General features: G+C 42.1%; 1 protein-coding gene across 1 annotated transcript in view; it reads left to right on the top strand.

Moving 5' to 3' along the window:
• The window catches only part of TAF4B (TATA-box binding protein associated factor 4b), an 85,594-nt gene extending 79,402 nt beyond the window's left edge, over positions 1–6,192 (top strand). Inside the window, exon 15 of the mRNA XM_058178366.1 lies at positions 4,679–6,192. Within this exon, the coding sequence (XP_058034349.1) occupies positions 4,679–4,822 (144 nt within the window). The 3' untranslated portion in view covers positions 4,823–6,192. The remainder of the gene's footprint in view (positions 1–4,678) is intronic.
• The last annotated feature ends 8,728 nt before the right edge of the window (positions 6,193–14,920 follow it).

Raw genomic sequence — 14,920 nt, 5'->3', positions numbered from 1 at the left:
ATATACTCGAATATAAGCCGATCCGAGTATAAGCCGAGGTCCCCAATTTTACCCCAAAAAACTGGGGTAAACTGGGGACTCGAGTATAAGCCGAGGGAGGGAAATGAGGCAGCTACCGGTTAGGGAAAGCCAGCCTCCCTCCCTCAGCCGAGAAGGCTGGCGGCTCCCCCGCCCCGCCCTCTCACTGCACCGGCAGGGCTTCCCCGCGCTAATGCAAAAGCCCGCCAAGTTTGCACCATCCGGTATAATGTGAAAAAAAGAAGAAAAAAAAAACCTCGAGTATAAGCAGATATACTTAGTATAAGAGGACGTTTTCAGCACAAAAAACGTGCTGAAAAACTCGGCTTATACTCGAGTATATGCGGTAAGTATAAATGTTAAATTCAGTGGATTCAAAATACATTGAAATTTGTGACTCAGTTGTAACTGAAGCAGAAATGCAAGTATGGAGCAGCTTTGGAGGAAAAAGAAGCTGCAAGGATTCAAAGTCAGGCACTTTCCTCAAACTGTTGCCTGTTTTATTTGCTATAAATCTGAGCAAGCCAAATCTTGATAGTGGCTTAACTTGAAGTCCTTTGCAAATACAAATGATAAGTATGGTAACATTTTTCTGGTGGCAAGCATGTTTTTCCTTTTTAATCACTGTATACTTGTTTGATATGGGTATTAATAGAGGTAACAAGCTGCTTTGGTAGAAAAATTTCATAGGTGGTGGTAATTTTCACTACTGGTTCTGTGGGTATGGCTTAGTGGGCGTGGTATGGCTTGATGGCACGGCTTGGTGGGTGTGGCAGGGGAAGGATACTGCAAAATCTACATTCCTACCCCACTCTCGGGCCAGCCAGAGTTGGTATTTTTATTTATTTATTTATTTATTTATTAAATTTTTATATCGCCCTTCTTCCGAAGGACTCAGGGCGGTTTACAGCCATGATAAGAAACAACAACAATATACACATAAAACCATAATTTAAAAAACTTATTATACAAATGGCCGAATTAAAACATGTAGAATAAAACCCCAAATTTTAAAATGTTAAAACATTAAAACTAATTAAAATCCTAATAAAATCCTATGCCAGTCCTGCGCGAACAAACAAATGGGTCTTCAGCTCTCGGTGGAAAGTCCGAAGGTCCGGCAATTGCCGAAGTCCAGGGGGAAGTTCGTTCCAAAGGGTGGGAGCCCCCACAGAGAAGGCCCTCCCCCTGGGGGCCGGCAACTGACATTGCTTGGCGGACGGCACCCTAAGGAGTCCCTCTCTGTGCGAGCGTACAGGTCGGTGGGAGGTATTCGATAACAGCAGGCAGTCCCGTAAGTACCCTGGCCCTAAGCCATGGAGCGCTTTAAAGGTAGTCACCAACACCTTGAAGTGCACCCGAAAGACCACAGGTAGCCAGTGCAGACTGCGCAGGAGAGGTGTTACATGGGAGCAACATGTGGCTCCCACTATCACCCGCGCAGCTGCATTCTGAACCAACTGGAGCCTCCGGGTACTCTTCAAGGGGAGCCCCATGTAGAGAGCATTACAGTAGTCCAAGCGAGAGGTAACCAGAGCATGAGTGACCGTGCATAAGGCATCCCGGTCGAGGAAGGGACGCAACTGGCGAACCAGGCGAACCTGGTAAAAAGCCCTCCTGGCGACGGTCGTCAAATGATCTTCGAAAGACAACCGTCCATCCAGGAGGATGCCCAAGTTGCGCACCCTTTCCACTGAGGCCAATGATTCGCCCCCAACAGTCAGCCGCGGCTGCAGCTGACTGTAGCGGGGTGCCGGCATCCACAGCCACTCCATCTTGGAGGGATTGAGTTTGAGCCTGTTTCTCCCCATCTAGACCCGTACAGCTTCCAAACACCGGGACAGCACTTCGATGGCTTCGTTGGGATGGCCTGGGGTGGAAAAGTATAGCTGCGTGTCGTCAGCGTACAGTTGGTACCTCACCCCAAAGCCATTGATGATCTCACCCAGCGGCTTCATATAGATGTTGAACAGAAGAGGCGAGAGAATCGACCCCTGCGGCACCCCACAAGTGAGGGGCCTCGCAGTCGATCTCTGCCCTCCTGTCAACACCGTCTGCGACCGGTCAGAGAGATAGGAGGAGAACCACCGATAAACAGTGCCTCCCACTCCCAAACTCCCTAACCGGTGCAGCAGGATACCATGGTCGATGGTATCAAAAGCCGCTGAGAGGTCTAATAGGACCAGAGCAGAGGAACAGCCCCTGTCCCTGGCCCTCCAGAGATCATCAACCAACGCGACCAAAGCCGTCTCTGTACTGTACCCGGGTCGGAAGCCAGACTGGAATGGGTCTAGATAGACAGATTCCTCCAGGTATTGGGGTAATTGACGTGCCACCACACACTCAACAACCTTCGCCGCAAAGTGAAGGTTGGAGACAGGACGATAATTTCCTAAAACAGCCGGATCCAGGGAGGGCTTCTTGAGGAGGGGCCTCATCACCGCCTCTTTCAAGGCAGCAGGGAAAACACCCTCCATCAAAGAAGCATTTATAATCCCCTGGAGCCAGCCTCGTGTCACCTCCTGTGTGGCCAGCACCAACCAGGAGGGGCACGGGTCCAATAAACATGTGGTGGCATTCAACCGCCCCAACAACCTGTCCATGTCCTCGGGAGTCACAGGGTCAAATCCATCCCAAATAGTCTCAACAAGACGTGTCTCCAGCCCCTCACCCGGATCTACCCACTGTTGATCCATTCCGTCCCTAAGCTGAACGATTTTATCGTATAGATAACCACTAAACTCCTCGGCACGGCCCTGTAAGGGGTCATCCCGCACCTCCTGATGAAGGAGGGAGCGGGTCACCCGAAACAGGGCCGCCGGGCAGTTATCTGCCGACGCAATGAGGGAGGAAACGTAGGAACGCTTCGCTTCCCTCAGTGCCACTATGTTGTGTCTTGCCCGCCCTCAGAGCAGCCGGGGCCTTCTTACCTGCTCCCGAACACTGAGGAATGTATGCCTCCCGGCCCAAGTCCTGGCTCCATGCCCACACAAACTGCAGAAGAAGGAGCATCTCCCGGCCCCAGCCCTGACTCCATGCCCAGGCAAACGGAGCAGCTAGACCCCTCCCCCTCCTCCACAGCATGTGAGCCTGAGGAGAGTTTATTCCCAACAGCTGCTGATTGGTGTGACCCTCGCATCAGAAGGCTGGATAGGCGGAGGCAACAGAAGGAAGGGAGGGGCAGGCCTTAATGAGTGCTGAGTCATGGAGCCACACCCCATGGCCTATATAAAGGATCTGCTTTCTGGCAGTCTCTGAGTCAGGCAAAAGTCGAACTTATCTTGCTGAAGTCACTTACTGGTCTCCTGCCTGCTCTGAGGACTTTGCTAGGACTTTGGGCAGAGCTGCAGAGGCAAGCCTGATTCGGATTTCCCTGACCCGGCCGTCAGCGGAGGAGTGGGACACGACACACTAGGTAAGTCCTACTATAGGACCTAACTAGTGTCCGGTCAGCCTCGGAACGGCTGGATCTCCAGGCATTCTCTAGGCATCTTCTCCAGCGTTTCATCTCCCTCAGCCCCTTGGAGAACCAGGGGGCTGGTTGAGATCTGCGCCGGGTCAGAGGCCGCAAAGGCACGACACGGTCCAAAGCGCCAGTGGCGGCCCGTTCCCAGGCCGCAACTAATTCCTCAGCTGTGCCGTGGGCCAGATCCTCAGTAAATGGCCCAAGCTCCATCAGAAACCTCTCCGGGTCCATCAGGCACCTGGGACGGAACCATCGTGTTGGTCCCATCTCCCTGCGGTGTTGAGCAGCAGTCTGAAAGTCTAGACAAAGGAGAAAATGATCTGACCATGACAACGGCTCGGTAATTAAATCTCCTAAATCCAGATCATTTAACCACTGTCCAGAGATAAAAATCAGATCCAGTGTGCCTCCCCCCATGTGAGTAGGGCCATCAACTATTTGTGTCAGGTCCAGGGCTGTCATGGATGCCATGAACTCCCGAGCTGTCGTTGATGACAAGCCGGTTGATAGTAAGTTAAAGTCCCCCATGACTATAAGCCTCGGGGTCTCCACCACCACCCCGGCAAGCACCTCCAGTTTTCCGAACTATTCAAAATTTCCGCGACCGGTTCTCCAAAACCTGCTGAATTTCCCCCCCGGTTGTGTGAATAAGGAAGAGGGTCATAGTGGGAGCAGGCATCAAGAGATATTGTACAGAAGAAATATTAGGTAGTGATGGTCTCTTTCAACTCATTCAAGATCTGATTGCACTTGCCATCTATGGGCAGATTGCTTATAGATGTATGGACAAGTATAATGAAATATGGGCATTTTTTTACAATTTATAGGTGAAAACGTAGGGTATAACTGTATTCAAAGTACACTCTATATGTCTTGAATATTGCATTAGACTAAGATATATAAAATTGTAAGTTCATGATTATAAGAGACACATATTACTTTTATTATTATTATTACTTTGGGAGGTTGTCACACTTTTTCCACTTTTTTGTTATAGCACTTTTTATGCTTTTTTTCTTTGATTATGTATCACCATCACTTTTTTGTGGTTGCTCTTTTTTTTTGTTATTAATTTAAAAAGCAATATAAATAAATGTAGTGATTCTTGGGTGTAAAGCTTAGCAAAAGTCTATTTTGGCTTAATAAAGCCCATTTATACATCTTAAATGCTTTTCTTCTTTTTCTCCCATTCAGGGCTTCAACAGAACGTCTGGTCTTACGAAACCATACTTTTGGCCAAGAATAACCCGAATTTGTCTCAGGGACTTGATCTTTTGTCTGGAACAAGAGAAAGAAACAAAGCATTCTCTAATCTTATATCAAGCTCTTCTGAAATAGTGGCTAATCTAATTCTGCATTTCAGCTTATCATACATTGCCAAAGAATAATTCGTTTGCACTATCCTGAAGTCATATATCACAAGAAATTGTTTGTAAGGTCGTTGTTGAATGTAGGCAATGCTGCCTGGACATGTGGAAGAGAAAAGGCTTCGGATGCCTGCGAAGTTCCATGCGAGATACTGTATTGGTATATAAATCCGCAATATTATTCCATGAAGCGTGTGCCTTCTAACATTGCAGTTAGTGAAGAATGACGTGATGAATGTATTTAATGACAAACTAGCAGTTTGCTAGTGCATAGCCTGCAGGATTCTGTGTGTCCTAGAGAAACCACCTGGGAGCCAACTAAAAAAGTGTCAAATGCAGGCCATAATTTCCTGCCTCAAAAGAAAGATGGAGAAGAAAGAATCCCTACTGGCATTTTTTGTTTTACCAGTCCTACCAGATAGATCTGCAAGCAAACTAGAGTTGTAAGAGTTGGAGAAAGCAATACTTGAAAAGTCAAAGTAATTTTGTGGGACAGTTCGTAAGACAGTGGCCCATCCATTTTCAGCGTAAGATGACTTCATTTGCATATGTATTTGCTGTGTTTTTAAAGTGTCCTCCACAGTTCAAGATGCCCCGTTGCTTTCTTTAGAATATGAAGTGATTTCCTCTCCATTATGGGAAAGGAGAGAATATATATATATAATAATCTGTATATATATATACAGATTATCAGGGATCTGCTCGCTCTATCTTGCACTGGTAACTTCAAAATAATTCTAAAACCTGATAAAAGCAGAAGAAAAATTTTGCTAGGGCATTTGCAGAACAGCACAAAACTCTACAGGGTGCCATAATGTTGAATCTAACTATTAATCCCTCCTGAATAGATGATGGAAATTATTGTGATGATAGATCTACCTGCTATCATTTTTTGCACTTGCCTATGAACATTTCTTTATTGTGGACATGAAACAATACCACATATGACATGGATGTATATAATGGAACGTGTGAGAAAGAAAGCAACTGTAAGCTTTTGAAATTGAAGTCTTTATTATAAATAAGAATAATATTTATAGTTTCTCTACATACTACAAAATGGAGAATACATGGATGGGGGAAAACCCTTCATAAGTACTATTGAGGTTATATTGAGTTTCTAATCAAGTCATGGTTTCCTTGTTAGAAAAATGGTGAACTGAGGTAGTTAAACCAATGTAGTAAATTATTTGTGTCTTTACATATATTTATAAAGTGGGCCCTCTTGGATAAGAAAGAATAACATTTTGATGGTTCAAGGCAAATATATTTTGTATAGTAAATGCTTAACTTTTTATTTAAAATGCAGCATATTTTTCCTATTTTGCGTATTTAGCTTAAGTGACAAATGTTTCAAATTTATTTTGAATACTCTATTAAAGTAAATATTTTATTAATTCTAGGAGTAATTTCTATATCAAACTATAAATATGGCATTGCTTCACAGAACAATCTAGTTATGAAATCCTAACAATTGGGACATTACAGCTAATATTCTCAGCAACACTTACGATTATGGCACAACTAAACATCATTTTGTACCTTAAATGTAGCCTTTTTGTCTTGGGGCAAATATCTGGGACAGCTACGTGCAACTTAAGCATATATTTGCTCTTCTCACAGATCAAGTCAGGATGAGCAAAGGCTTAAGTCAGACCGTTAAATTAGCCCCCTTCCCTAATTAAATATACATTGGTGCCACACATTTAGTTCTCAAACACTCCCTTTTCCACACCTGGAAAAGCTCAGCTCTCTAATTTATACCTGTCACTTCAATACTACCACATTCTCAGCTGACTTGCACTTAGGTGGAAGCTGACCTGATTGTATCATCATAAAAATAAGAAAATTCTCCAAACCTTATTTTAGGAAGAAGAAAAAGACAATTTCACGCAGTTGTCCCCCCAGGAGTCTAGAGATGCCTGTGGCTTCAGTTCTAACCTTTAAAATTAGCCCTGGAAGACACACATTTTTTGTGCAGGAAATGGAAGAAGGGGAACATAAGCAAAGAAGAATGTACAGTATGGTAGTCTTCAGAAACTAAAGGACTCTTGTCAGAAAGGCTAGAGCTCAAAATGACCTGAGTTTTGCAAGGAAAACTGAAAAGAACCAAGAAAGTTATTTGGATATGTCAGAACAAAAAAAAAAGGCCAGAGATTGGAGATCTGTTGTAAAGAGAAGATGGTAATGAGTGGTAATGAGTGATGCTGAGCAAGCAGAAATACTCTTGTTTTGTGCCTTTCTTCCCTCAAACAGGAAATGGATCACTATGCCACTGGGGGAATAAGAGCTCAGGGTAGACAAGGATAGGCTAACAGAGAAATTAACTAAGTTAAAGGAGTTCAGCTCTCCAGATCACAAAATCATTGAGCCTTATAGACTAATTGAGTTTCAGTCTATTACATCAGTTTAGGTCAAGAGCCAAAAGTTTCTGCCCTAACTTAATGGCTATCTAGAAAATAGGGGTGGGGTCATCATTTCAAGAGATTTATCTAAACAGAATGACAGCATGTGGCCAAAAGAGCAGTGGGAGCCAAAGCGACTTCCTACTGGCTTTCTCATGAGTTTCCTTGTAGGAAATTTTCTTTCTTTCTTTCTTTCTTTCTTTCTTTCTTTCTTTCTTTCTTTCTTTCCCTCCCTTGAATTCCTGCCAGTTTTCCCGGTTTCTTTGCTGGTGGAAAGTTTGCAGAGAGAAACTGAGGCAGCAGGAAATTGCAAGTTCAAAGCCTGCAGGCAGACAAATGACTGCTGCTGTGGGGGGGAGGGGGAATATACAGAGATGTAGGTCAGCAATGGGTGTGTAAGATGCTGTGTGGATTGGTGAGGAAGTGTGGGCCAGGAAGGATGCATGTACATATGGTGAAGAGTGCCATCTGGGTTGTGTAGGGTGCATGCGGGACACTGCTGTGGTGACACTGGTTAGAATACAGTATTGCCGGCTAATTCTGCTGACTGCCAGAGTTTGATTCTCACCAGCTCAAGGTTGAACCAACCTTCCATCCTTCTGAGGTCAGTAAAATGAGAAGCAGATTGTTGGGGGCAATATGCTGACTCTAAACCACTTAGGGAGGGCTGTAAAGCACCATGAAGCAGTATACAAGCCTAAGTGCTATTGCTAAATGCTATGTGGGGGATAGCATGAGTTGAGAAGCATGAGAGGGTTGGGTATGTGAAGGCTGTGGAGTAAAGCATGCATGGGGTGGCATGAGCCAAAAAGGGTGCCGGAATGTGCTTGGGAGTACACAAGAGGTGCCCTGTGGGTCAGGAATGGTACATGGAAGGTGATGTGGGTTGGGAAGAATGTGTGAGTGCCCAAAAGGTACCACAGGGAATAGTGGGTGGCAGTAGTTATGGTTAGGAAAGCCGTGTGTGCGCGCGCAAGAGAAACCTTGGGAGTTGGGGAACATGTGTCGGGGAGGATAAAGGTTAGGGATGGTGTGGGCAGCATGTCCTGGGAAAAATATGCAAGAGTTCCTTCTGCTTGTCCTCCTTCCTTTCTTCTCTTTCATCTTTCTTCACTCCCTCTTTCGTAGCAGGCAAGTAAATGGCTGCTGCTGGGTGGGTTAGGAGCCAAGGATTGAGAGAGTGACTGGGAAACTGTCCTGGAATGTTGAATACGAGCACATCAGCAGAAGCACCACACTGAGCAGCCACAATTCTCAAATTTCCTTTCCTCAGAAGTAACGGATCTTGGATTTTGGATATGTTCAAAATTCAAGATCCTGGATTTTGGATCAAATGGTTTAAATTAATCCATTTGAGCTACCTTGGTTTAAAAATGGTTGGCCTATGCAGCACTGTTTTGCCGAATTAAAGGTTATGACAATTTTAGTAGCATATAGTTAGCTTCCATTGGACCAGCGAATGCCTATTTTATTCTTAATATTATCTTCAGATGAGAAAAAGTGAGTTTATGATGATGAAGAAAATTATGCTGGTATGGATATTTCTGAGAGCAGATTGCCTTGAATTATTGAATCTGCCTCTACAACTAGTATAACCATGATGCACTTCAATCAATGATGTTCTGATTTTCAGAACAATCCTAAATGAGCCTGTAAGGCATTACTGTGTTCTATAATTTGTTTATCCCAAAGTGGTTTTTTTAAACATAACTTCCTAGATGTTCTAGTATAAAAGTTGCTGAGCCCGTGCCATTGCCAATGATCATTAGGAGCTGATGATGGATGATACGCCTATCCTAATCTCATGACATACAAATCTGAAATCCCATTTATCAGGTAGCATTTAACTCATATCATTCCAGGTTTTCTTTAATCACCAGGGTAAATTTCGTTACAAGGAAGACAGACTGGAGGCATTTTAACTCATAATACAAAAGATATGCACACCTTTTTAGCCTGCAAGAGGTGCAGGTTGCTTGAAATGAGATGGTTGAGAAATGGTAAACTGGCTAGAATTAGAAGAGAGGATGTGGGTCATCAGATGCAGGCAACTGCTCATCTCTCGTGATTTTTGTCTCAAAAAAGGAAGATACCTGGGTCTGGGAATTAGGCTTCATCCAGGTTGCCCATTGCCAGAAGATGTTAGGATTTAAGTGCCTATAAAGTGACTAGGTGCAGCCATTAATACAAATAGGGCATCCATGTGGGGCAGGATAGATTAAAAGGTTTAAAGCAGGGTGTTCAATTTTGGCAACTTTTAAGACCTGTGGATGTCAGCAAGTCTACAGCTCTTGGCGAGGTTAGACACACCTGGTTTAAACTAATGCACAGGTTAGGAAGGATTTGGGGGATGAAATTCTTGATTGACTATCTTGTCCCTCAAGCATTCATAGTAAGCTTTGCTCTTGGCTTGCAATCTGATACATTAGGCCATCCTCTTTACCCCCAAAATGCTTGAAGTGCAACCAAAATTTCAGTGCCACTCTGCATGCTATCATTCCTTCTGCTCTGATCATTAGTTTGTCTTTCCTTCCACTTCTCCAGTAAACATTATTTTTTTATCCAGTTAAATATAGATCTAGATAAAAGAGCAAATGTATTTTGCATATAATATAAAATATAATCAAAATGTAAAACTACTGCTACCTTGACTTTGTATCACTTGTACACAAAGTATGTGTGAGCCGGCCTGGGGCCTTCAAGATAAATGTAGTAAGTGAAGATCTTCTGATAAAAGGTACTATATATGCAAAGCACTTTTTACACATTCATTAACTACTGCTGGAAACTTCGCCACTGGCCAATTTCTTTTCCTTTCTCCCTCAGGTCACCAACAACACTAAGTTAATGATTATTCTGTGAAAACTTTTTCTAATTGGTGCACTGTGGGTTCTTTAGAAGCAAAGAAAGCTTTGAGGGGTTCTACCTCCCCAAGCAAATTTAACTGGAATTATATTGCTCAGCTTTTGTATCTGGATAGATAATGACACTCATCAATAGTTTTGGAATCCAGTGGTGAGAATCATTTTACAGATCTACCCATCTATAAAATGGGCCATACTCTGGCCTATGATAGTAAGCAATCAAGAAAAGGCTACCTGCTTATTTGGAGATGTAAAAGGCATACAGAAGTAAATACATGTACATACAAATATCCAGTTGCTTGTAAGCAAGTTGAAAAAAACTGAATAAAATTTTACTCATTATAATAATTTCTTCTATAATTTCAGTGTACAACCTGGTATTCACATCTAGATATTCTGATGAGCTAGAAAGAGGTAAGTGATAGAAAGAGACCAGGTATATTTTGTTTAGATTATTTTGGAATAAATTAGAGGCCACATATGACTCAATTAATCTGAATGAAATGGGATTCAGGTTTCTCAAAATTGTAAACACCTGCCAGAGTTATCTGGAGTTGGGTAGTCCATGCACTTATTTATTATTTATTTATTGTATTTTTCGGTATATAAGACACACCTTTTTTACTGCCAAAAAGAGGGCGAAAATCTGGGTGTGTCTTATACTCCGAATGTTGCATCAGCCATACCTGGGGGGAGGGAGTTGGTGTGATGGCAAGAATGGTGGCAACGGCGACAGTGGTGACAACTGTGGCAACAGACAGCTGATTGGCGGTATTCTGGGATCCAACTGCCAATCAGAAAAGCGAAAAGCAAACGGTTCTGGGAACTGTTTGCTGTAAATTGAGCTGCTGCCCTGCCACTGTCACAGCCGCCCCTCAGCTGTAGAACCCATCTGAGCCACTGCTGCCTGCCTGGATAAGGCGCTGCCACCCCCCCACCGCCGCCACTCACCTATAGGAGCCAGAGCCGAAGCCGCATCTCCCCCCCCACCGCCGGTCCTCAGAAGCCGGGGCTGGAGCCGAAGCCGCGCCCCTCCACAGCTGTCGCTTGGCCTCAGAAGCCGGAGCTGGAGCCACTTGCTTGAAGAAGCTTCTCCCTGACAGGTTAGTTTTAAAACTGTCAACTTGTGGACTTTAAGTCTCAGAATTCTGGGAGTTGAAGTCCACGTTTGAAGTTAAAAAGTGTACACGGTTATAAAAAGTATACATGGTTATAAAAAGTATACATGGTTGTAAAAATTGTTCTGTTATGCTGGTATTTTATTAAATAATATATTAGTACACCATTTGGTTCAGAATATTTTTTTCCTTCCCCAAAATTAAGGTGCGCCTTATACTCCGGTGTGTCTTATACTCCGAAAAATACGGTATTCAATTAATTAATTAAATTGATAAATTCAATTGTTTAATTTAAAATTGATTAATTTTAATTACTATTAATGAATTAACTTAATATAAAAATAATCAACTTTAATTTTAGCTTTAAATTAACTTTATTTAACATGATTTAATTATTTAATTTAAATTTAATTAATTTAAAATTAATTTTAAAATATTTCATTATTTAAAGTTTATTATTTTTCAACAGAGTGGGGTGAAATTTTCAAGTATGGTAGATTTTTTTCTAATTTGGTGGAAATGGAATTTGTCTGTTTCAGAAAAGTAGATGAACCTGTTTGTGGGTATTTTCCAAAACCCAGAAAGGCAGAGATATCTGCAAAGGGGGGATCAAAGGACTAAAGTGGTGTTGTACCATTACAACACATCGTTGTCTATGTTGTGATGTTGTACATCATTTGTGATGATGTACAAATATACCGAAGTACTACAACTTGTTTCACAATGCCACACATTTTTTTTAGTTTGACAAAAGTCTCTGATCCTGCAGTTCTATGTAGGGAAGAATTGCAGTTTTATCAATATTCATGTATAATTGGATTATATTTGTGATTTCTGTATCCCAGCTATAGTCAGGGAGGAATTTGTGATTTATGCTGGATATGGACTATGGTATGAGTTACTAACTTAATATACTATATTCAATTCAAGTTCAGAAACTTCAGAAACATTCATTAATTCAGGGCCATAATATGTGCCCATGACATCATTATACAACAACAGTTGACTAAATCAGATTATTTTTGTAATTAAAAAGCCACTGAATTTTGTAAGCACTTTCTGCAACCTGTAAAAGCCAACATGATTGCTACTCTACTTATCAGTCATTTTTATTATTTTTTTAAAAATTAGTATTTCTCATAAGGAGAGACATTAAATATTATACATGTTTTATTTGTGTATGGTAAGCTCATGCTGAGGAATTTGCTAGAAGACAATGCTATTCATATTATAAATATGGTGTCTTCATAATAGACTAAGCACATATAAAGGATGTCATCCTAATAGGATGATTTCAGGCTTGGAGTGGAGTTTCATAAAACCAGTTCCAGCCACAGCTGTATTTAGCCCATATATATATGTTTGTTTTTTGAGGTTTTCGCGGGTGTTTGTATGTAGGTCTTTGGTTATTCGGGTTTTCTCCCGCGTAAAATTGGAAGTGTCTTGGCGACGTTTTGACGAAGTCTCATTCATCATCTTCAGGCTTCAGCTTCGTGCTTCTGGGAGCAATATGTGATTGCAGCTGTTTCTTCCTTTTTAACTGCTAGTGGGGGTTTGAACTGATTGGGTGGGAGCTTGGCTGTGCTCTGATTGGATGGGGTTTTTTTTGTGCTCTGATTGGCTGGGGGTGTGTCCTGTTTGGGTGGGGGCTTGGTTGTGCTCCGATTAGTCTGAGTTGCAGGGGGATTTGAGCTGGTGAGCTGCATTGCTGTTGTTTGGCTTCGTGTTCGTGGTCATGCTACATCTTCATAGTGGGTGTCAGTCTGCTGCATGTATGGATTGTTGGGGTTTGAAATGGCTAATGTTGCAGCTGTGGTATGGCTTCTGGTCCTTGGTCGTCTTCATGATCAGTGTGGGTTTGGGTCTGCTTTCTGGGTGGATGTGTGATGGTGACATCCTGTGTGGACCTCGTGAGTGTGGGTCTGGTGTCATTCCTCATGTTAGGGACTCGTTTGTCAATAAGGGCGGGTTTCCAAATGGCTGGTAGGTGGGAGGTATCATCTCGTTTGTTCATGCTGTGTGGGCATTTTTCTATCTCGATGGCTTCTCTGATTATTCTGTTGTTAAAGTGTTCAGTTTTGGCGATAGTTCTGGTCTTTTTAAAGTCAATATCGTGTCCTGTGGCTTTAAGGTGTTGGACCAGGGAAGAAGTTGGTTCCTCTTTTTTGACTGAGTTCTTGTGTTCTTCAGTGTGTGCACTTATTCTTCTGTTGGTTTGTCCAATGTATGTGGTGGGGCAGGCGGTGCATGGGATTTCATATACTCCTTGATTTTCTAACTCAATTTTATCTTTGGGGTTTCTTAGGATGGTGGATATTTTTTGATTTGTGCAGAATGCTGTCTTGGTGTTGTGTTTGTGGAGGATCTTACTGATTCTGTCTGTGGTGCCTTTTATATATGGGAGGAGGGCTGTGCCGTTTTCTTGTTCTCTGTCTTGGATTTTAGTGGGGGGTTCTTTTTGGATTAGTTTGGTAATCTTATTTCTCTGGAATTCTGTCTGTGGTGCCTTTTATATATGGGAGGAGGGCTGTGCCGTTTTCTTGTTCTCTGTCTTGGATTTTAGTGGGGGGTTCTTTTTGGATTAGTTTGGTAATCTTATTTCTCTGGAATCCATTGGATGTTAGTACGTTAGTGAGAGTGTGTATCATCTCCAGAACAAATCTCCAGAACAAAACGCTTAGCTGACGAACAACACCTAAAAACTGAACTACACACTCTCACTAATATATATATATATATAAGTTCCTCTTTTAAATAAAGATACCCTCAAGTTGATCTCAGTTTGTGGAAGCTCCAGTTTTCTGTGCATGTTAAAAAGCTGTTTGTTGTTATCTTCTGAAACGTTTTTTCAACCTTTCAATCTAGCCTTCTAGCTTTGGAATTTTAAAGCATTCAATAGATTTTGGGATTTTTTGTAGAGACTATAGAGTCAGGTAGTGAGTTCCAAGCATTAACAACTCTGTTACAAAAGTCATATTTTCTGCAATCAAGTTTGAAGTGGTTGACATTAAGTTTGAATCTATTGTTTGCTCTTGTATTATTGCGATTGAAGCTGAAGTAGTCTTTAACAGGAAGGTCATTGCAATAGATGATTCTGTGTGTTAAACACAGGTCATGTCTGAGTTGGCGGAGTTCTAAGTTTTCTAATCCCAGGATTTCAAGTCTGGAGGTATAAGGTATTTTGTTGTTTACAGAGGAGTGGAGGACTCTTCTTGTAAAATATTTCTGGACTCGTTCAATTGTATTAATGTCAGAGATGTGGTATGGGTTCCAGACAGATGAGCTGTATTCAAGAATGGGTCTTGCAAATGTTTTGTATGCTCTGGTTAGTAGTGTAGTGTTTTTGGAAAAGAAGCTATGCAAAATTAGGTTTACAACTCTTAGAGCCTTTTTTGCTATGTAGTTGCAGTGGGCTTTGGCACTTAGATCATTTGATATGAAAAATCCAAGGTCTTTTACAGGGTGGTGGTCATCACTAAGGTAATGTCCATCAAGCTTGTACTTGGTGTTTGGGTTCTTTTTTCCAATATGTAAGACACAGCATTTGCTGGTTGAAATTTGGAGTTGCCATGTTTTAGACCAATCGGATACAAAGTCAAGGTCTTTTTGAAGGGTAGTAGTATTGTCAGTCGTATTAAATAGTTTAATATCATCAGCAAAGAGAACACAATAACTTGAGATA

Source organism: Ahaetulla prasina, chromosome 3 (genome assembly GCF_028640845.1).
Source record: "Ahaetulla prasina isolate Xishuangbanna chromosome 3, ASM2864084v1, whole genome shotgun sequence".
In the NCBI taxonomy this organism is placed as follows: domain Eukaryota; kingdom Metazoa; phylum Chordata; class Lepidosauria; order Squamata; family Colubridae; genus Ahaetulla; species Ahaetulla prasina.
Note: the sequence above shows the minus strand (reverse complement) of the source record. Positions and strands in the feature narration are given on the sequence as shown.